Source organism: Syngnathus scovelli, chromosome 11, assembly GCF_024217435.2.
Source record: "Syngnathus scovelli strain Florida chromosome 11, RoL_Ssco_1.2, whole genome shotgun sequence".
NCBI lineage: Eukaryota > Metazoa > Chordata > Actinopteri > Syngnathiformes > Syngnathidae > Syngnathus > Syngnathus scovelli.
The window spans coordinates 7,126,549-7,149,241 of record NC_090857.1 but is presented as its reverse complement, the minus strand read 5'-3'; the positions used below and the strand labels follow the sequence as shown (position 1 = coordinate 7,149,241).

Sequence of the window (22,693 nt, the reverse complement as noted above, 5' to 3'; positions counted from 1 at the left end):
CTGTACTGCTGAGGGCTGAGGGTGGGACTGCAGCTGCCGTTGCTGTTGACCTGCTCCACTGTGGAGCTGACATCATCATGGCCCACGTGCAGCATGTTGAGGCTGGCTGCAGATGGAGGGTTCACCAGGGGAGGGCTGTTGAGCAGAGCCAGGCTGCTCTCTGCCAGGGCCGCCTGCACCCACAAAAAAAAAAAAAAAGCTTATATATCATCCACATAGCTTCACTTCATTGGAAACAATTAAAATGCTCAATTTGGTGTTCCCACAGAAAATCCTTGACTTTTTATTTTCCAAATGTAGCCCTTGAAGTAACAACTTAGATACCCGTGTGCTGGATCATCTCTAAATGATGCTTTGGCAAACCACTAGGGGGCACTTCGACACAGTACATTCCACACGAAGCGCACGGAGAAGGCTGTCAAAAGTCTGCGAGTTGAACCCGAGAGTCTCAACAGGCATGTTGAGGGAGACTGAGCCACAACCTCAACATAAACACACGCACAAACACGTGAAGCGTCAACTTCAGAGAGCGGGAACAAGTGCCCCCAACAGAGGGCAGCGTCTGTCAGCGCACACTGGCATCATCATCATCCAGCTACTGCTGGAGAAGACAACTCGGACCTCACAGCCACCCGGCAACACACACACAAAAGATGTGGGCAACTCTCATCAGCTTAGGGATGTTTTTTTTTTTTTTTTTTGCTGCTGCCACGGGCCATAATTTTATGCAGTAACCTTAATTGACTACTACTTGACGCCTTGTGCAAAACTGCGGTGCTGTGTGTGCGTGGAAGTGGGGGTGGCGCCTGTGTGAGCGAGGGAGGTGGGAGGTGAGGTTCATGAGGGAGACGAGGGAGGTGGTGCGAATGTCGTTAGGGAATCTGCTAATTATAAAAGGGAATTGATATTAGTGTCCTTGATTGTGATTGGCTGGTGTGTGTGCATGCGGCACAGCAAGAGAAAGATGGAGTAGGAGGGCATTCCTTACCTGGTAGCTGGCGTTGAGGGATCCAAAGCCCAGGCCTGAAATCATGTTTTTCACCAGAGTGGGACTCCTAAACACACGCACACACACATAGAGGAAAAAAAAAAAAAAAGAACCATGAGGATGCCAGATTGGGCACATATGTGGAAATGTCACCACCTCATCCAAAGCTTAGAATCAATCTCAGTAGAAACATACACACACTGTAAACAGATGCTTAAACACACACAATAGCAGACTGTCTGCTAGCTGATGTGCAGGTGTGTGTTTGTGTGTGCGCATTTAATTAACCCCAGTTTTTCTGGCAATTGGAGAGAACATCTGTTTGCATTCACTAACAAGGTTTGTTACTCCCGTGCATCTCACACATGCAGCTGCTTGCTAATGCTGTTGACTAACAAGGAACACACACATGCACGCACACGCACACACACCCCACACATATTGTAAATGTAGTTCCATTTAGGCAATCATCACGCCAGCACCCATAAGATCATGCTCACATCAACCTCGAGTGTGCCAAGGAAAAAGTGCACATGTGTGCGTGTGTGTGTGTGTGTGCTCACGCGTGTACTTGCCCGGTCATCTTTGGTGGTCTCCTCTTTTGGTATTCAACTTCGTCCACGGTCCACACGGCTCCTTTCACGTTCTCCACACGAACAAAACATTTGTGCAGACTCAGGTTGTGGCGCACAGCATTCTGGGAAAGACGAAAAGAGAAAACACATTTTACTGTATTTCATTTTGAAGGATTTTTAATTTAAACTGTTTCTACATTTACAAGAAAATCATACACGATGTTTGAAATGAAATGTTTTCAAGTGCAGGCCAAACCTTGCCCTGTAGATTTTTATTTTTTCCGAGTAACTTTCCTCAAATTGATGTACATATGGTATATAAAAATAAAATGATCCACATTAATAAAATAGAGGTGAATTATGTGAAAGAAAATCTATGTTGTGTCACATTGTCTCTCTTAAAATATATTATCATCACTATCACATTATCATTAGAAAATAAAGTCACATTACGTTAATAATGAACAAAATCACAACAGTCCAAAAACACATTTTGCAACGATTCCTCAAACTATTAAATACAAATGTCAATATTATATTCAAGTTACATGCATGAGACCATGAGATCATTTTGAAAATCTCTTTTTATACACAAACTGCAGCAGTGTGCTTAGAATAATGTGTGCGAGGCAGCATTATTTTATCTCAGAGTTTTCTTATCCGTCATCATCAAGCATCGGCACACACACCAACACACACACACACTGAAGCAGACACGCGGCTATCTGGGTCCGCCCCCCCCAGGGACAGGCCTCCCTTTTCATCTGCCATTTGTAGTGTGTTCATGCCCAATTTCATTACCAATTTTAATTCGTCTATAATTAAATCCTGCATATTCTCTCTGACATGCTGTTCTAAGCCGAGAGGGAGGGACAGGCCAGGCGTGCATCACTCGTTGCCGTAATTACACACACATTCACACACACATTCACACAAACACACATAATTACACAAGCCATAATCAGCGCAGGAACCCGCTCTCCCCCGCATCCCTTCAACCCCTGAGCCACCATGCTAAGTTTTGTAAATGAGTCTGACCCCAATCTCCGCCTGCCACCCTGACGACGCACTCTCACTCAAACACACACACGGGGAAACACAGACCCACGCACACTCACACAAACACACACACACACACACACATGGTGCTATAAAGGCGTTATTTGCATTTGTCTCCGTGATGAAAGCCTGATTCTCCCAGTTAAAATATTAGAAGTCATTTAGAGCGGGTCACAACACTCATGTCACTCATCCATCAGGCTCGGGGACGCCTAATTTAAAAAAAAAAGAAAAAAAAACATTCAATTGTGTATAATACAAAAACCTTCCCCTGTCTATGTCTGAGTCTTGTGTTAAATTTAATGAGATGTAATCAGACAGGATTTGTTTTTTTCTGAGTCAACATTTTGAATTGTGCCCCAAATGTAACAATTATGGGATAAAAGCTTTTTTTCCCTCATTTCTCTCACTCTCTTTCCCTCCTTGTTCTTTCTCTGGTCCTTCTTTCCTCTGATCAATGACTTCCACTCACTTGACACCGCTGCTCCCCTCATGAAATTTAACAGCTTATTAAGGGACATACATCTTGGCCGCCCTGTTTGACTCACCGAGCTGCTGTATAAATCCATAAAGCCAAAGAGGAGTCAAATTTTAAGGTCTATATATTTATGAAGGCTACATTCAAAGATGATATTCCATCTCTTTACCCTCATCGCCTTCTCGCCTCGGTTTTGGGACTGTGAGGCAGCAGGTCAGGGTCTCTAGGTGCCCCCTACCTCACGGTCATACTCTCTCTGGAGGAGCTGCCACTCAAATTCCCCACTACATTTAGTTGGAAAAGGTTTACCTTCCACGTGGCTGTGTTTCTCCTGAAGTAGGCGAACTTTCGTGTAAACCAGTTGTAGATCTCGTTCAGAGTCAACTGTCTGTCGGGTGACTCCAGAATGGCCTGTGGGCACGGACAGACGGTTGAAAATTAAGATGGAAGACGGATAGGAGGAAGAGGAGAAGCGAGGAGACTTACATGACGTATAAGAGAGGCGTAAGTGAAGGGAGGCCTGACATCGGCGTTCTTGTAGAACTCACAGTTCTGAGCCAGCTCTGCGTTAGTAACACGGTCGAGAAACATTAGAAATTGTCTTGATAGAAAAACACGAGCAAAGGTCGTCAACCTACCCGAAGCGATGGGGGTGCAGTATTTGTCGGAGTTGCGCCTGCGGATGGGCCCGACGCCGTGCGCGTGGGAGTGTGTGTGAAGGCTGGAGGAGCTGATCACCGAGGGTCCCTGGCGCAGTGGAGTGATGGGGGTTGCCGCTGAGGTGGGGGGGTGAGGAAGACCGTCCGGGTAGACGTCACTGTCACGCTTTAGAAGAGAGCCGCTGGAAGCCAGGTTCAACTGCAAAAATGGAGATGAGGTCACCTATGTAAACCGCTCGAGAGAATCAATTCAGAAATCAACCATCTTGGATTCCTGCATTCTTTGCAGTTCAGTAAATCAAGCAAGGCGTTTGTTGTGAAAGAACCTTCGCAGAACCCTGACCTCAAATCTGTCCATCATATAAGTTGAGTGTCACACAGCAGCTTCCTCTACTAGCTTGAAATCCCTGGCCTCCCACACACACATGCACACACACACACAAGCCACAGTCACATTTATTCATAAAACACTCCTGCAATTAACCCTGCTTGCAAAAACAAAACCACACACCAAAATGTTTGTAAAGAACACAAACAGAAACAGCGCTGTGGTAGCCAAGTCTTCACGGAAGAATACAGTCCAATTAGGGCCTTGCGCGCACGCACGCACACATATATATATAAAACCACATCCGCGTCTCTCTGGAACAGAGGTTAGAACGACTAGTTTAGGACTAATTAAAACCTCTGCATGTGTGTGTGTGTGTGGGGGGGTGAATTTCCTTGGCTTTCCTCTGTTCCCTCTCGCCACCATTTAAGCCGACTCGAGGGGGGCGGGACTGTTTAACAGGTACTTCATTAACGCTCCAACCCTTCCAAATCACCACGGCAACAGTCGAACCCTGTTAATTGAGGCCAAACTCTGTTTCCATTCCTGACGCCCCGCCCTTGCCCCTCCTTCTCCAATCCCTGACCCAGAGGCTCGGCTCCAGCGGCGACAGAACACGCCTCTTCCTGATTTCCCATTAGATGATAATGGCGGCTGATCCCCCCTGCCAACAACCCGTCAGACACACACACACGCACACGCACGCACGCGCACGCACACACACGTGCACCACTCAGCTGCACCATTTACATCAAGTCAAATTATGACACTCTTCCTCTAATTGACAATTAATTTCAACATCTTCATATTTTAATAGGACTCTTCGTAAATCTGAATAATGAAATATTCATTAGACAGATGACTAATAACAAGTGCGCCAAGCACTATGGTCAAACGCGCACACACACACTGCACACACATTTTGAGGTCTCCTCAACCTACTTTGCTATTTCTCTCTCAGACCAGATTTAAATATTGCATAAAAATAAGGAAGAAGTTAAAAACAAAGAACAAAACTGAGGAGTACCAGACTGATCATTGACCCTCAATGGTCAACAGAGGGCGCAAATGGCGAGCTACATGTCAGCATTTTGGTATCCTAGAAAGCTTCACAGATCAAATACCCCATAAATTAGTGAATGAAAGATGGTGAAGGAAAATGTCATCATAATTATCCGCGTGTGCAGGTGTGAACTCACGGGTTGGTTAAAAGGCTTTGGCTCTGATGGGCGCATGTGCAGGTGGGTCATCATGGCTTGGAGTCGCTCGCTCTCTTTTGCCAGCTGTGAGAAACACCATGCAGGTTATGCACTTTTACTCATAAATAAATACAAAGCTTTATTGACAACGATATTACGGATGGAAGTACAACCTGGGCCGAGAATCACGAGAGCAAGCGGAGCACTCTCATGCTTTCCACTAGCCTGCAGAAACACTTGTTCCCTTTTGACATTGTTGACTGCCTTTAAATGGGGACCATTATAGCCTCTGGATATTCTTTTAGTGTGTGTGTGTGTGTGTGTGTGTGTGTGTGGTGGTGGTGGGCTTCCAAGTGTTGCTCCTTGATGTACTTTTAGCACTATTAACACACACTGCAATGACGTGTGAATATTTCAAATGTCTACATTGGGCCCAAGTGTGTGTGCACGTGTGTGTGACTGTCGAGGGATGAAGTGACATGTCAGTGAGATAAAGATGGACATTCCAATGTGATGTGACGCCGCCTGCTCCTCTGTCACTTTGTATTCCCCAGTGAAGGTCTCAGCGGCTCAAAGAAAGAATGTTTACCGTCAGTGTTGGGACTCACTGTTTGTGTGTGTATGCGTGTGTGTGTGCGTGCGTGTGTGTGTGTAATGCAATCTTGTCAGTCATGAAGTGTAGCTAATATTGCATGAGTTACATTCTCAGTCGTGTCTGATAATATATTGAAAACAAAACAAAGACATTTTTTGTCCCAATGTATTTAGAGGCAGCTGCAACTTCTGTCGTTTTTATTTCATGAAGGCCACGTGCCCGAGTATTTTTGTCAGACACTGCATATGAACATGATTATTTTTTTTTAAAATTGTATGTCAGCCTTTGCTGGCGCATTCAGTGGTGTCAAGATTGTGGCATGAATGAACCATTTGGAGGTGAAGAGAGGCCATGCTACATGCCCCTTTGCTTTCTCGCTTTTGTGTTTTTTTTCCCTCTCTTTTCTGCTTTTCCTTCCGCTCCTTCATCGCCTCGCTCGCTCTCGCCGGTGACCAGAGCAGCTTTATAATTGGAGCGGCCGATGGCAGCTTCCCCGCCGACTGCTCCTTTTAAATTACAAGCTCCGCTGCTCTCCATAAACACAGCTTCACGGGCTCAGACGAGTTAGCGGCATCGACCGGCTCGGAAAGAGTCGGGTCGGGCTTTTGTTTGGGAAGCGGTGACAATGAAGCGCATGCGTGAGAGCGAGCGAGCGAGCGAGCGAGAGGCCCACCTGTATCTCCAGTTGCTGGACCACCTGCATCTGGACTCGGCACTGAGCGGTGCTGCGGTCATCCAGGGCGTGCTCGTTGTTCAAGTGCCTAAAGAAGATTGGACGGGGTTAGGTCATATCTGGAACGAAAGCAAAAGCCGCTCTTCATCGGCAAAGACTTTGGAGAGCTATCAGGATTTATTTAGCTAAGCGTTACGAACTGTCTCCGAAATGCTCTGGTGGTTTATTTTGTCTGCCGAAAGACGCGGCAGCTGTGTTGTATGTGCGTATACTCGACTGGTGCTAAGTGAGCCGTGTTCCGAGACGACCACCTGGATATGAGCTCATGCATTATCGGCCGAGAGCTTATCTTCAGACGCGCTTCTTGCTAAACTTCACTCCACTTCATATGAATGCCTTTTCGGATGTGACTGAGCTGAGCGCCGGTGCTGTTTGTTTCCTCCGCTGTGGGAGGACCTGGGACCTTCTGATCTTTCCCACTGCACCCCTCCCTGTCTCCCTTCCTCCATCCCTTTCTCTCCTCTGTCATCACCAAGGTTATTCACAGGTTGCTGCCGCCCGCCCGCCCACTGCGTGTTTGTGCCAGCGCATATCCGTCAAGTGTGTGCCCGTGCTCCAGAGGGACTTTTTATGATATCATGTGGTGTTAATCCGAAGGAAGCACTCCTCTCACTGTTTTTGGGTAAATGATCATGTGCGTGCGTGTGGAGTCTCTGACTTAGACCTCGGAAAGTTAGGCAATATCAGAGTGAGGCTTGAAATGAAACAAAAACAATGATGTCATGGCATGGCTAATCCAAGGCTCAACACAAGTGCACGATAATAATAACAAAAAACATGATCTCACTTCTCTCCCCCCTTTTTTTTACTCTCCTCACTCTTCCGTCCACTCTCCCCCCCTCCCACGTCTCCCTAAATGCCAATGATTCAGTCTCATTCTTAGCAACAAAAAAAAAAAAAAATCCCTTCTGTCTGTCCATGGGACATAAACAGTAGCAGATTTTCTTTTTGGATGTGGCCCACAAAGAGGCTCTGTTTACTCCTGGCAGACGAGACTTTAACCCACTTCATACCCAGGCCCATCAACCACACTTTAAATGCTAGACTAGAGAACTTTGACAAGGGAGGGGGGGCTGAAATAGGGGAGCGTCTTCCTCCTCTGCTCTTGCCGCTATCCTCATGGGGCGATGACAAAGGCTGGCTGGAAGGGGGGAGCGTTGTCGGACTTACGGGCATTATCTGTCACCGCCTCTTTTTTCTCATCTTCAACTCTCTCTCTTGCACACTTTCACTCAGCCCCCCCCTCCCCTCTCCTCCCTTTCCTTCCATCTGCCCGAGGCTACGTGAAATGAGACACCAAACAACAGCTTTCCTCTTCGAACTTTCCCAGCCTGCCTGCGAGCTTTGATCTGCTTGTCCGATGCCATCGCGATCACACTTTCACGATAAGGCCGATTTCATCACCTTGGCTGATTTATATCATCCCTCACGCTTTTTCAAATAGTTTAATAGTTCCATGAAAACATAATGAGGGTGAGTTTGTTTTAGGAGGGGGGCTTCGTTAAAAGCTTGTTAGTGCTACGGGAAGTCCGCTGTGCGAGGAGGAAGTAACAGCGTGTCAAGGCCGGACTCAGCATCCTCAATTGACTTCATACTGGCTAATAACAAGCAACAGGAGGGACTGGACCACAACACTGATGAAAAAAAAAGCTGTAGAAATACAAATTTTCAATATTCACATCAACACAATTGTTATCTATTGGTGTTTTTTTTGTCTGCTTTGGCCTCCATTAATATTCTTGTGATCAGAAAATGAATGAGCGATTTCAAAAGACAGCATTGGCGTCATCCACCCACCACATTTTTTATTTTATTTTTTTTACTGCTAGTTAATTGAGTAAAGCTTTGTATACACGTGTACGGCTTATGTTAGACAATCATTGAATATGATGCAATCAATGGCAACTGAAGACTGAGAGGTGCTAAAATACATCAGTGAGTGACGTTGAGCATTCCACCGGGGCTTTATTTCATCTTTCTACAATCTCAATCTGATACGAAGTCATGTTTCTTTTAATACATGGGATCAAATCGAGTCCCTTGTAAATGACAGGCAACGTGTTCCAATTCAAGATGGAATTGAAGACTGTTTTGATGTGGTCCAAAGTTTGTGGTTAATGAGAAAAGAAAAGAGCGACTGCCAAATTGGAAGATAACAACCAAGAATAGTTGGAAGGAGACATCAGTGCCTGAAATCTAAATCAACATCAATACTGGTGCCTGATGTGGCTGAAGAAGAACTTCTAGACACTTACTTGATGAACTGTCCCATGTCCTCACACAGTGCTTCACAGCCAGGCCACTTACACTCTCCATGGCCGTAGAGAGGATGGGAGCCGGCATGCTCCTCGTGGCTGCGGGTAGAGAGCTCGGTTAGGTGACGCGACACAACACGCGCTCAATAAAGGCGAGAACGGAGAGCAGGAAAGTGTCAATCGACCACACATGAATAACTGTTTGCGGCAGTAGCAACAACACCGCCATCTGAGTGTGGTTAGCTCGTGCCGCTCGCCGAGCCAAGTGCGGCGAAAAGCGTGATAGAACAGAGTGGGGTCAGTTACAGAAGCCAGGCGAAGAAGAAGGCGATCGCTCCAGCAACCTCAGAAGCATATTTTCAAATCCATGACCCGTCTTGTTTGTCCTTGGCGTGCATGCGGCGCACGTGTGTGCGCCAGTGTGTTCGTTTTGCTGTCGGTTCTTGTGTTTCAGGTCTTGACGTAGAGTCGGCACGGGGCCCAACTCGTTCCGAGACTGATTAGCAGCGGCCGCCATCGAACGATGGTTATTCTGGTAAGCGCTCGTGTGCTTGCTGTAACTGGGCCAGCTTGGCTTTAGCGCGTGGTAGTAAAACAAACACGACATACTGTAGAGTAGAATGTGTGTGCATATTGGTGAGGAGCAGATGTGGATCTAAACTTTCTCTGGCAACCATCATCTCTGCATATACGTACATGAGGATTCTGTGTGTGTGTGTGTGTGTGTGTGTGTGTGTGTGTGTGTGTGTGTGTGTGTGTGAGGACTGGAATGAGGATCCGACCAAATCAACATCATGAGGTCGTCTAACAAAAAACATTTGTTTCGCAGATGGAAACATGTCTCCGTCCTTCTCCCTTTTTTCTTTTTCACCTCTTCCTGATCTAATGTGCATGCAGGGGTTGGGGCGGTGTGTGTGTGTGTGCGTGCGTGCGTGTGTGTGTTGGCTGTGGTTGAGTCAACTCAGAAGCTGCTCAGACAGCAGCCGTGACAAACTGCTGGCAACCACATTTTCCTCCACATCAGCCATGCATTAGCTTAGCAGGCTAAACGCTGCCTGCTTCTGCATCCATTGTTTAGATACAATGAAAGCGAAATTTCCCCGCATCTCACTCATCTTGATCACTCTTGGAAGCGCCATCCAAAGTGACTTCCTGGGTGTGGGCCGTGCACATGTGTGAGTGGTGCGTGCATGCTACTCACTGGCTGATGGGGGGTTGGCTGCCTTTGGAGTATGGGGGGGCATGGTCATCGCCACTGTCTGCCTTGGTGAAGGAGGATATCCACTCAAACAGTCTGGCTCTTAAAAACGGAGACAAGCCCATGAGCAAGCCATGGGACCACATCACCCCGATATCATGTGTGTGTTCATTTGTCGACGAACTGTCAGCAAAAATAGATCCATCTATCAATCTCGATCTTTGCACCATACCACGTCTTTCCTTCCTTCCGTTCATCCTCTCCTATATTAGCATGTGGTTGACGGCATACCGACACTACATACATAACTTAAGCCACACTCTCTATCAAATGAGTTAACACGCTAGTGCTGTGCGGTTTGTTGCATGTGTCGCAAGGGAAGAATGGCTAAAAAGTGAAAAGGAAGGCAGGAAATTGAAATATAGGGAGTGTGTGAATTAGAAAGACGACAGGTCACACAGTGGAAGGACACTGACCAGCCACGACATTGGGTACACCCACCGAATCTAATTTTGGATGGCTTCTAGCGCAATAATCAAGATGTTGTGAAATGAAAACGACTTTGAAGCTGTCAATCAAAAGGGAGATATATTACCTCTACACAAAACACAACTTGGGTAGTTACCAATACCGATATCAAGTACCGATACCACTAGTATTTTTGATACATACAATTGTTATTCTTCAATCATATATTTTTTTTTTATTATAAACAACAGTTGCATTGTGCAGGTGTACCTAATCTTGTGTCTAGTCAGCCTTATACGTCAACGCATCTCGTACCTGTCTCTCTTTGGGGTGTGGCTCTGTCCATTGGGCAGGCTGTGCAGTGGCATGTGAGCGCCGGCCGCTTTGGGGAAGGCTGAGGTAGAATTAGAGCTGTTGGTACTCAAGTCCAGGCCCTCGGCTTGCTTCAAGGCCTCGTCGCTGCTCGGCACGCCCGACACCTCCTTCCACAGCTGCTGGAGGTCCGACGGACACATGGCTGCCCAACGAAGACAATGAAGACGATCACAATGAGGTTATTTAATGAAATGTATGCGTATGAGAGACCTGAATTGAGAAGAAATGCGGTTAATATGATATTGATGAGAGAGAGACAGCCCTTTCTAATTTCTACTCATTAAAATCACAATGCGGCCGTTTGGGCCCCTGAGATTTATTGCGAGAGGACAATAGCGGCAGCCCAAGCTAACCAAAAGCTAATTTATACATGCGTTCCCAGCGCTAATGGCGATTCGAGCTTGTCGCTGGCACTGTTTGTCTCAACTGGGTCGGGGTACCCTTTGAGCACAGATTTGTTATTTCTGCTTCAATTTCAAAGCAAGAGAGATGCTTAAAATGCCATAGTCCACTCCAATGTAACCCGGCGCACACATTCGCGTCGGCACATAGCGACCTTGCAGCAATACAAATATTATGTCTGCTTTGAATGCATTCTCCAGCGCTCCCGCCAAAACAAAAGTTCTCACAGTTGAGGAATGAGGCCTCTTGTTGCTATAGAGTTCTCAGTGTGAGCACTTATTACCCCGAGAAACCCGATCAATCTATGGATACACCCTCACTGTAAAAAATGCAGAGCGTTTCCTTCTGTTTAACTTATCGAGCCGGCCCAAAAACTTTAAACAACCGCTTTGTGAAAACAGAAAACATGCCAAGTGAGCTATTGATGAGTGAAGAGCACGTTAACACGTTCATAGCTGAGCACTTAAGACATTTGTAGAAATAAATACTAAGAATGAATACACAAATAAGATCAGAAATGCATCTGCCTTCCAGTAGGGGCGGGAACAGCAACATTCCAAACTCATATTGCTGCTGTTCATAATTCTTATGATTATTTATTATTATTAAATATATCCCTTCCACTGTCACAGTATATTTAAAACTTTAATACTTGGCAGGGTGTAGTAAGTCGCTTCACTTATTTAGTGGCTTGGCTTCAACATACTCAGTGAACTGAGACATTCATGTTGAAGATAAGACAAGATATGCTTCAAAATATGAAAATATTTTTTGAAATCCCAGACAACCTGCAATTTATGCCTTTTATATTTAATTCCAGTTTTCCTTGCTGGCTTTATGTGATGAGCGTTTTTTTTTTTTTTGGGGTACAGTTACGCCATCTGAGCAGCTTTTCTATCTTATTACAGCTCTTGAGATGCCCTCTTGCCCCCCCTCCACTTACCAGCCGGACACAACAGCCTTTTGAGGCAGTCCACTAGTGTGTTCATTTGTGTGTGAGTGTTTAATTATTCGCGTTTGTGCTCAAGCGTTTCTGCGTGTGTATGCATGTGTGTGTATGTGTTTGTGTGGCATGGCTGGTCCGAGGAATGCTTCGGTTCACGCCTGGCTGAGCCGTCACAATGGGCCGGCTCTTTCACACTGCAGGGAAATTCCACTTTGGATACGCAGGGAAAGCACAAGAGAGGGAGATACCAAAATGCAGTGTTGTAAAAAAGACCCTCTTAAGTGCAAAGTGTCTTTTATATCATCCTAATTGCTCCTAGTAATTGTATATAAAAGAGCACCAAGTTTTATTTTTTTCATTTAAGTTGTAACGTAATAAAAATTGAGCAGGAAATTGTGGGTAAGATAAAAGGTAAAAAATTCTCATTTATGAGCAATATATGAATGAATGAATGTGGTCGGTGTGGGCGGAGCAGCCAACTTTTATCAGCAGACAAATTGAAGGAACTGTGGGATAAAAATAGCATTTTGATGATATCCTTGGCTAATTTTAATGACAAGTGCGCACACCTCGCACTGGGGAATTAGTAGCATATCTGCCCTATTATGAGTACCTTCCCAAAAGCCACCAATAGGCTTTTGATCTTTTACAGCCTGATGAACTTAGCAGGCTTCACAAGAGGCCTGCAAGGGTTGCGTCGGCGTACCTTGCTGCAGAGACTGCATGGCGGCGGTGGGCTGCAGGGGAACCAGGCCTTGTCTCTGGAGATTAAGGATGTGCTGCTGCTGAAGCTGCTGCATCTGGATCAGCTGCTGCTGGAAGGCCAGCTGCTTGCTGCTGAGCTGTTGCAAGAGGAAGAAAGAAACAAAAAATTAAAACTCCAGTTTCCTGCTTTTAGGACTCAATTCAAAGAAAGGCATATTAAGCAAAGAGATTTTATTTTGTCATGTCATCAAATGGCCATAATGATGAAGAGGGGGAAAAAAGACTGAGGCAAAGGTCATGTGTGTGTGCGTTAGAGTGATAAATGTCCTCCTTCCTGCTCTCCCAGGCTAGACTTGAGCGGCACTGTGCTGAGCCGTTTGAAGTCCCTGCAGGCCAAGCCCAGAGTGATGAGCTTTATCTCTCACAGATAACTTGCGAGGAGAAAAAAAAAATATATGGCTTGAGGACCTGCTTATTGTGTGCCCCTGTGTGTGTGTGTGGGGCAGAGAGTGAGTTGGCAGCATGAACAGAGAGCAACTCACAGGAAGGGCAGCTAGGTCACTTCCTTTCAGACTGGAGCCTGGCGAGGGAATGTGTGGTGGCAGCGTTGACTGCATGTGAAGTTATGGAAGGACAATAGAAAACGTGCAACTTTTGTTTTGTAATAAATACATTTACTTCCTATATTCAATGACGGCATGTTTTTTCCATAAGCAAACTCCTTCCGCTCTTTTCTTTTCGGTCCAGCTCTACTGCCCCTCTTTTTTTTTCCATGTCTGTCCATTTCATTTGCTCCTCTGCCCCCCCTCTGTCCCTCACTCTCTCCTGAGATACGTCCTTCTTTAAAGCGCACGTTGCGTGTGTGCATTTGTGTGCACGTGTGTGTGTGTGTCTGTGTTCTGTTTACATTAGCTGTGGCTGAGTGGCCAAAGCTAGCGCTGTAACAGGCTGTCAATGTGATTTATGAGCACATCACACACTGTCTGAGCCTGCCAGTCACACAGATGCACACACAAACACACACACACGCACACACAAATGGACGGTCACCGACAGACGCACACATCTCTTGCGATGCTCAGAGTCACTTCATTAAGCTGACTCCTGACCAGTCCCAAATGTGCGCACGCACAAAAACACTGACACTTTCATAGTCTTGGAATGCAGCACTTCCATGCGTAAAAAAGGCGAGCAAAAAATAGGGAAAAGGTCAAGAAGTCAACACCACTTGAGCTGCAGTGATTAAAGGTTTTATCCTCCCTCTGCTCGCACTTCTCCGCCTCCTACTATCTTCTTGTTAGCCTTTATAAATTCCTTTTCCACACATAGGCCATGATCTGTTGAAGTAAACGCTTGTTGTTACTTGCAACGTGCATCCTCTCGCTAGTAGATGCGTTTGTGCAGTGACCCAGCACACGTCAAGCGTATACGTGGACGACCAGTGATTGTCGAGATGTTACAGGACAACAACAAAAAAGTGAAAAGTGGGACAGTGGCTGGGAAGAGGGGGGAGAATGCAAGAGCAAACATGGCAGTTGAGCACAACTGCTTTGCTTTGGTCACGCTCGACGCGGTCGGCCGCTGTCGGCGAGGTGTGCCGGTTTGAGTCCTTTGGGAGAAGAAATGGAATGTAGGACGTGTCTTCTTGTGGTTTTGTCAAAAAGTCTCAGGTTAATTTGTGCCTCTTTGCCGCCACTTGTTTTCAGGTTTGGTAAATTACCAAATTGAGGGGCAACATGGTGACCATGTGACTTGCATGCTGCTTCCTAATTCGTCAACTCCTCCTTTTCAACTTCTAAAATTCAGTTCAAGCCTGCTAGTCAAAATGTGGATTATGAGTGTTTTTTTTCCACAATCCATAAATTTTAGCTCTCGTATAATATACATTATTTAATACGCAGGCACAATTTTGATTTAAGTCGACAAATTTCACCGCTGTTAGTCAGGGACTAGTAAAATGTGTTCCTGTCTTGTATGGGGAAGAAGAGAAATGCTTGGATGATGTCAGGAAGGATGTATTTTAAAAGAAGTTAACCACAGCTCGAAATATTAAAGCCATAACTTCAATGAAATGTGACAAGAGAGAGGGAAGATTACAGCGTGGATGGTGAATACTTTCCGATGTGCATTCTGTTTCTCTTCTGCTATTATCGTTAGCGACTTATTGCCAACTTATTATATCGAGCAGCCAGAATAAGCATGAATGCAGCACTTTCCTCATTTTTAAATATGCTACATTATTGCTTCTATGATCCTGATGACATTTTTCCTCTTTGGAGTCACTGCTGCTTTTCTGGTATGTGGGACAAAAAGAGCAGATGAAATATGTGGCACTAAGTTCAGTCTCTGGATTTTTGCATGAATGTATCATTTTTCTCTCTAAAATATTTGGCATGTTTTTATTTTTTTGTTTTGAAGCTGGAAAACTAGACAAAGAGCGCAGTTCAATGCAATCTTGTCCCATGAAGAGGAAATCTTTTTGATCGGGCGTGACATGATCCTCAGAAGTGATTTGCAGCTGTGGTTAAAGCAGCGCGTTTGTATTTATCTAAGCAAAAAGGAAGAAGAGCGAGAAAGCAGGCGAGGCCTCCGGCGTTTGGCGGGGTTAATTGACAATTAAAAGAGAGAAAGACCCCTCCTACATGGAGATTTCACCTCGGGCCCACCGTCGAAGGCATGTAAATGAGGGCTTTGGCACGGCACTCCTACGCCGCTCCGACACGGCGGAGAAAATGACAGCGTGCGTTCGCTAATGCTTGCCTAGAGATGAGCTGACCGCAAACCACAAAGGAAGACGAGGAAAGAAGATGACGACGGGCCAACATATGTAGCCTACCGCATAGTCAATATGTTAGACACTTGATGGATTTTTTTTCCTTTCTGCAAGCTCTCGTATCAACCACCTTTTGATGCATTTAAGGCCACTTGTATATTTCAAAGTGTACTTGAATGAAATGAGTGTGCACTTTGCGTTCACCTCTTTTGCTGCTTGCTTTCCGGCCTGCTGTTGCTGCTGCTGCTGCTGTTGTTGTTGCTGCTGCTGCTGCTGTTGCTGCTGAGTCAGGAGCTGCAGATGCAACTGCTCCTGCTGCTTCTTGTAGTACTCCTGTAGCTGCAAGGAGAAGACCAAAGACGGGACGATCAAACGTCAACAACGCAAGAATCATCGGCATGCCGAGGTTGCTTTCGTTAATTATCCTGGCAGCGTGTGGTCCAACGACAAACCGCATATATGGCAGAGCTGCTATGAAATAACGTGTGTTGACTTGTTGCAAGGCAATTATTAAACATTGCATCCGAGGATCCGGCGGTGGCGGGAAATGCGTCTGCACGCACGCCACTGTGAGGGCAAACCGTTTTGAAGGTGGCAGATGTCTCTACATACATCCAGAGGGTCTATAACATTGAGCAGGGCCACATCCCTCTGAGGGTATTACACACAGATAGTCATTATCTACACCACTTATTCATGAGATCAACGCAAGGGGTTGCAGGCAATCCCAGATGACACTGCTGAGAGGTGGGACTCCACTACATGTTTACTTAAGCACTGAACTTCAAGTTCCTACTGAAACTACTGCTACTCATTTAAAATAATTCATTCTTTGGATAGGGGAACTATCTCTTCATATGTGTTGAATTTACGCAAGTTTATGGTTGCAAAAATATAATCATTTGGATCTGGATGCAAGCAACAAATTAATGAAATAAAATTCAACAGCATTTTTTTTCAGTGTCACTAAGGCATATTATCAGAGACAGAACTCATCAATACACAACTTTCCTACTTTCTGCAGGATATTTGACATCTGCTAAATAATTGCTACTACTGAACTTGAATTTACTGTCCTCTAATAAGTTTGTTTTGAAATTGTTTTTATGTATATTGTTGGGTAATTTTTGTATCTTTCATTAATTAAATTGACACTTTTTGAATCTAAAGGATAACACAAAAAAAGCAAAATAACTCGTTTGTGGCAGTAAAAAAAATATAACACCTTGTTATTAAACAATCATAATTAAAACTTGTGAGTGGGACATTTACTTGTTTCGTCACTCATGTCACCATGACACCAAAGCTTCACATTTACTGCACAGAAGCGGAATGGAGAGATAATAAAAAAGCCACTAAAAAAAAAAAGTATATTACGCAAACATCCAGACGACCCTGAGTGGGAATTGATCTCGCGCCAGCTGCACAAAAGTCAGCTCTGTTCGGCACTATCACCACCACAGACCCCTCCGCTGGGACCATCCTTTCATTTAAAAAATACACTTTGCAAACACCCAAGCATTGTCTCCCCTGACTGACCACAGCCTGTCTGTGCATTTGTGTTAGTAATCAGTCATTTAGGCAGGCCGCTCCATTAAGATTACAATCTCGCACACCAGGCGAGCAGGGAAAGTCTGACCACAGTGTGCGCTTAAGTGTGCAAGGGAGGTTATCCTCTTGAGATCGCCTCTGCCTCTGCAGTTTGTCTTTGTTTCATGCTGCATCAAATGTTCAAAGAGGCTTCTCACAAGAGAATGACTTCACACAGCGGCAGTTGCCGCCGTCCGTCTCTCATACGTCTGACCCGCCATGCGGCCGACTAGACACCGGTGCACATCCTAACCGTAATGCTCCTTTTCCTTTTGTGTGCGATACGCCATTTTTACATTTCCCATTTTGAGTCTTCTCCCGGCCATAGCTTGAATTTTGCATAATTTACTTTGCATTTCAACAATGACGTACGTTCTTATCTTTAATTTGCTTGCTTGGAAGACGCAGTACTTTTCATTCTTTCTTTCTTGCCGCTCTTTTATTGTTCCTCAGGCGGGGTTAATATCTCTTTTCTGCCTCACTTGTCCTGATCCCTCTCCTCGTCACACATGCAAATGCACACGCAAGTGAGCGCGTGCACACACGCACGCACTCGACTGCCGAATGGTGAGTTGAGGGAATAATTAAGTGATAATTAAGGTCTTTTAATGATTTGATTCAGTGGCTCTATGCATTAAGAGTATGGAAGTGAGGCACTCACCTCTTCAGCCTATTACCATGACCTTGCCTTGGTGAACAAACCAGCAGAGCAGTTGTAGCAATGTAGAAATTTAAAGGTTAATTTACACACATATACACACAAATATGATGTGGTAGTGGACCGTAAACCACTTTTATACATTGCTGTACTGCCACGGGGTTATGAAATTTAACGCTCTGTTCAGTGATATGTCAGCTGATTGTCTCGTTCTGTGTGTTTCTGTGTGTGTGTCAGTCGGCGCCAAAGTGCCAGCTTGCAGATATAGATTCGAAGCAAGTCCATGCTGCGGTTAATTAAGGGGGAGAATGATGTTAAACGCGATGGTTTTATTAGCCTGACTTCTCTGTCAGAGACGAGGGGAGAAGGTTCTTGGCCACCATTATGCTCACAAATCATGTGATTTGTAGATGTCCTTTAGCAACTGAAAATGATGCAGATGAAGGATATTACAGTGAACGATCCGATAAGATTGTAAATGGAGGGCTTAGTGCGGAGCTCCATTGGCACAAACACTTCTGAATCACAACGCACATCTTGTGTCTGAATTTTTGAGAGATCTTTTGCAGATGAGTAGTGTTTATTTGTTTGCTGGCTGTTGTCATGGCAGCGCTAAATACATGAGGCATTCTTAAAATAGTTAGTGCATGTGTGTGCCTACAGGTGGGGTCATGCTTAGTTATAATAACATCATCCACAGTAGTAATAATATTAAGGAGGAGCAACTTCAAAAAATGTGCATGAGTCAGAATGTTTGCCTTGGTTTATCCTCTATGAGCTCACAGCATGAAATGAGATGCAGGCACACCAAGTTTGTGTCATTGCACAATGAAACATCAGACACATCTAAACATGCTGCTGTGGGAGTGAGTACAACCAGACACCACCTGTGTGTGTGCGTGTGTGTGTGTGCATGTGTGCACTTTGGCACATGCGTTTCACCTGCTGAAGCATGAGCGCCTGCTGTTGCTGCAGCAGGGCCTGGAGCTGAGGGGGCGACAAGATCTGTTGCATCTGCTGCGGAGTGATCATCTGGGGGCTCATCATAGCCATGGATACAGGGACCTACAGGAACATAATAAACACATTCAAAAGTTGATTATTTGAACACAATCAAAGCTATAATTTTATGTGATCCTTAATCATTATTAAATTTTCCTCATGGGATGTCTGTCTGTCTTATTAGCTAACGAGCTAATTTGTTAAAATGTACTTAGTTTTAAAAAGAAGGTACTCCAATGTCACCTTTAATGGAAGTGTAGTACAAAAAACAAAAATCATTCATTTATGACAACATTTAAACACAATTTAGACTTGTTGCTAGGCAGAGTTCACGGGGCTGAACCGTCACTGCCCCATACGCCAGTAAAAACAAACGCATATGCTAGTCAGCCAAAAAACAGACTATAAAGAACAACACTTAGTATTAAATATAAAATAAATATTCTAAATTGTGACAGGAAGAAAAAATACAAAAGGTTAGTTCTAGATCACAAAGTCTAATAAAGTCATCACTTCACACATATTTTCTTCCTTCACTGCGCTGGCGTTGAAAATAATTGAGACAATTTATGGGACAGCAGCAGAAATACACGCTCCGAGAGGTAATCTTCATCTCCAAAATAATAAATACATCTTATCTCCCGCCATAAACACATGATTACGGTTGCTTGCAATTTACTTCCCGCATATTCAAGCCTGGCTATGGCAAGACATACAACAACATCTCAGCTGTCACCGTGAGATGTCTATCTCATCAGAGCATGCGGCAGGCAAGCAAAGACACAGCAAGGAGAAAAAACAGCGTGCAAAAGAGATAGGCAGAGCTGATCTGATTACAACTGAAAAAAAAAACCTAATCACATAATTCAGTCAGACATGAGGGCTGAGCAGAGATGCTGAATTAATGTGTAAAAAAAACAGCTTTACATATTAAATGAAAAGACAGATGATAGCGGAAACAATTAAGGGAAATAAAGACAAATCAGAATTTAGTGACTGCCAAAGTGGATGTCGAGTCTCTCCTAACAGGCTGAAGGATGAATCACGTTTCCTTCACTGCCTACACGTCAATAAACTATACTGCTGCCTTAGCAATACAAATAATCCTGCCTGTTAAGCAGTGATGGCACTTTAATCGAGAAATACAAGCATGACTTATCACCTCACAAACTGGCCATTTATCTACATCCACTCCGCCGAGAATTATTTGTCACCATCACAGTCAAACAGCTCATCGCTCACAAGAATGCCAGATCGGTGAAGAGCTGCTTTGGACTTTTTGGATAGAATCATAATAGAATCATAACATTATGTGACCTCATAAAATGCATTGTGGCATTCAAGTTAAGGAAGAGTTTATTTTGCCCTTTTTTTTTTTTTTTATCCCTTCCAGTGGTTGACTTCTTTTTACTTTTGCATGACATTAAATATTCAGCCTGACATGAAATTACCAGCATTAAGTAACCTATCGACCCATTTCTTGGTAGCCTTAACTCACCAGTATGGGCAGTTTTTTGTTTGTTTGTTTGTTCTTGTAGGTCACATGCAGAGCTGAACTCAACTTTCATGAATAAGATGCGTTAGGAAATTTGTGATTGAGCTCAGGGGTAGGCGGCATTAATAACGGAGGGCTGGGGTGGTGACAGTTGGAAAAGTAAAAGGCGCAGGAGGAGAGGCGGGGGAAGCAAGGTGGAAGCCATGTTGGCCGCCACTTGGCATCATGCCAGCGCGCCTCCTTCGCCGGGTCTTGTCATTGGGGGCTACCAAATGAAAAGCTGTAATTAATTGCTCTTGCGCATCCTTTTCTTTCATGTTGACAACTCCTACATTGTATTTTATGCACACCGCCATTGACTTTTTCATAATAATTATTGCACCTTTTCTCCATGCTGGCTAATGGTGCTGATATACGGAACTCATGTGTGAGGATGTACAGAAGGCTGAATGAGTGTGTGACAACCTGAATGCTGAGTAGTTACGGTTTGATGCCATTAATTGCCCCTATAATCTAATATCACAAAGCGTGGTGATTACGGGGCCACGCGATGCCACCGCCATACGACACCGCCAGGCGGTAAGCGACGACTCAAAACAAAAGCCCTGCCATTAACGATTTGACGGGCCGGGACAAAAGGGCCTCACAATGCAGAATTATATTTTCATTCGGCTTTGTCTCTCCCACTGAATGATTTCTTCCCTTTCATTGGGGCTGTTGAATAGGGGGAGGCTGAAAAGCTGGGCGATTTGAAGTCAGCCGTTTATTAAATGCATTTAATTTTCCCCCCCTTCTGCCCACTCCCCCCTTTTTCTTGTTGCATGTTAATTTAAAAGAGGGAGATGTGTGTGTAGATTAGTGCCAGAAAGGTGGGGCTGGATGGCAGTGGAAGAAAATGAGGGCTGAAAAATGAAGAAATCCCTCAAGTAAAACAAAGTGCACCCAACAGGTACTCAATGAGGAAAGTGTCATCGCATCTTTTTTTTAAATTTAGTTTTATTATGTTGGAGACAAGCTTTTTTTTCCCCAACGGTAAATTCTAGTCATGTGACTGTGCCAACACTGAGATAAAAACACCGTAGTGAATCGCGCCTTTCATTAACATGCAGGAATCAGTCATCCACGTGCACAGGAGCACACTGCTGAGGGCCGACTGGTGGCTGACAGAGGTCAACCCCTGCCGTAGCGAGCGGGAGCTGGGGGGGTGCAGCGAGGGAGGGATGGAGACGAGATGCAAGAGACAGCCCTGTCGTTTACAGAGAGTGGAGAAGTAATTAGAGGGGTTGTTTGAAGAGGGAGTTTAACTGATTAACAAAGGAAGAGAGGGAGCGTCTGAAAGATGGGAAACAGAAAGGAGGAGAAAGGCAGGGAGTCCCCAGAGGAGAGAGGAGAAAAGGGGGGATGTTGCTTGCATTTCAATGAGGGATCCATCCTTCTCTCCTCTTCTCCCTTGATGACTTTCCATTCAAACAAGAATGAGGGAAAGCCCCACTTTACATCTCGGATGAAACCTCGGAAGATGGCGAGGACGACCGTCTGATATTAAAAAGCAGGCTCCGTGTTTACATACAGACAGGCTGCAATATCTCCTAGGAAGGGCTGAACTTTGGATATCGTCTTCACCTTTCATCTGATTGGGGTTTCTTGGATGTATTAACAAACACCCAAAAGCTCAACTCTGCCAAATGGGTCCACTGAGCCTATCCTTGCACTCTGGACTTGTTGCCAGTCACTCAGGGCACAAACTTGTGGTCATTCATGTGAACTGAACCTACTGCTGCTTGCACTAAAAGTGAAGCAAATGTAATACAAGTTCTTTATTCAATTAGACGTTTGTCTACATCGCAGCTATTGAATGCATTAACATGCAAAAAGAAATAATAATAAGAGGGAAATCTGAGTCAAGCAGAGGTGCCATAATCACCATCCAAACAGGCGCTCACTCTAAATGATGTGCACCTTGCCTCTGGGTCTACAGGGGCACATAGGAGAGAGGGATAATTGAAAAAATGACAAGGGGGGGAGGAAGAAAGAGGCTGACACACACCTCCTCCTTCCCCTCTTGCTCCCCTGCTAGGAGCCCCCCCCTCCCCACCCTGCCCCCCAGCAATGCTGTTTATCCCTGTCACCGTGCATTACCACCTCTCCCCTCTCTGTTACTCTCGCTGTCACACACAAACCTTGATGTCCCTGAAAGCCTGACTTGTGCATA

General features: G+C 45.0%; 1 protein-coding gene across 4 annotated transcripts in view; it reads right to left on the bottom strand.

The window, feature by feature from the left end:
- The window catches only part of foxp4 (forkhead box P4), a 70,751-nt gene that overhangs the window by 4,851 nt on the left and 43,207 nt on the right, over window positions 1–22,693 (bottom strand). The window contains exons 4-17 of one of the 4 annotated variants that reach the window (XM_049733872.2): window positions 18,927–19,049; window positions 15,941–16,075; window positions 12,965–13,100; window positions 10,851–11,052; window positions 10,071–10,169; window positions 8,870–8,968; window positions 6,555–6,642; window positions 5,287–5,370; window positions 3,739–3,958; window positions 3,587–3,663; window positions 3,410–3,511; window positions 1,552–1,685; window positions 989–1,055; window positions 1–173 (exon numbers count right to left, since the gene is read on the bottom strand). In XM_049733872.2, coding sequence (XP_049589829.1) covers window positions 1–173; window positions 989–1,055; window positions 1,552–1,685; window positions 3,410–3,511; window positions 3,587–3,663; window positions 3,739–3,958; window positions 5,287–5,370; window positions 6,555–6,642; window positions 8,870–8,968; window positions 10,071–10,169; window positions 10,851–11,052; window positions 12,965–13,100; window positions 15,941–16,075; window positions 18,927–19,049 — 1,739 coding nt within the window. Of the gene's footprint in view, window positions 174–988; window positions 1,056–1,551; window positions 1,686–3,409; window positions 3,512–3,586; window positions 3,959–5,286; window positions 5,371–6,554; window positions 6,643–8,869; window positions 8,969–10,070; window positions 10,170–10,850; window positions 11,053–12,964; window positions 13,101–15,940; window positions 16,076–18,926; window positions 19,050–22,693 lie in introns of all 4 variants that reach the window. The other 3 variants (XM_049733873.2, XM_049733871.2, XM_049733874.2) reach the window with 3 other exon arrangements.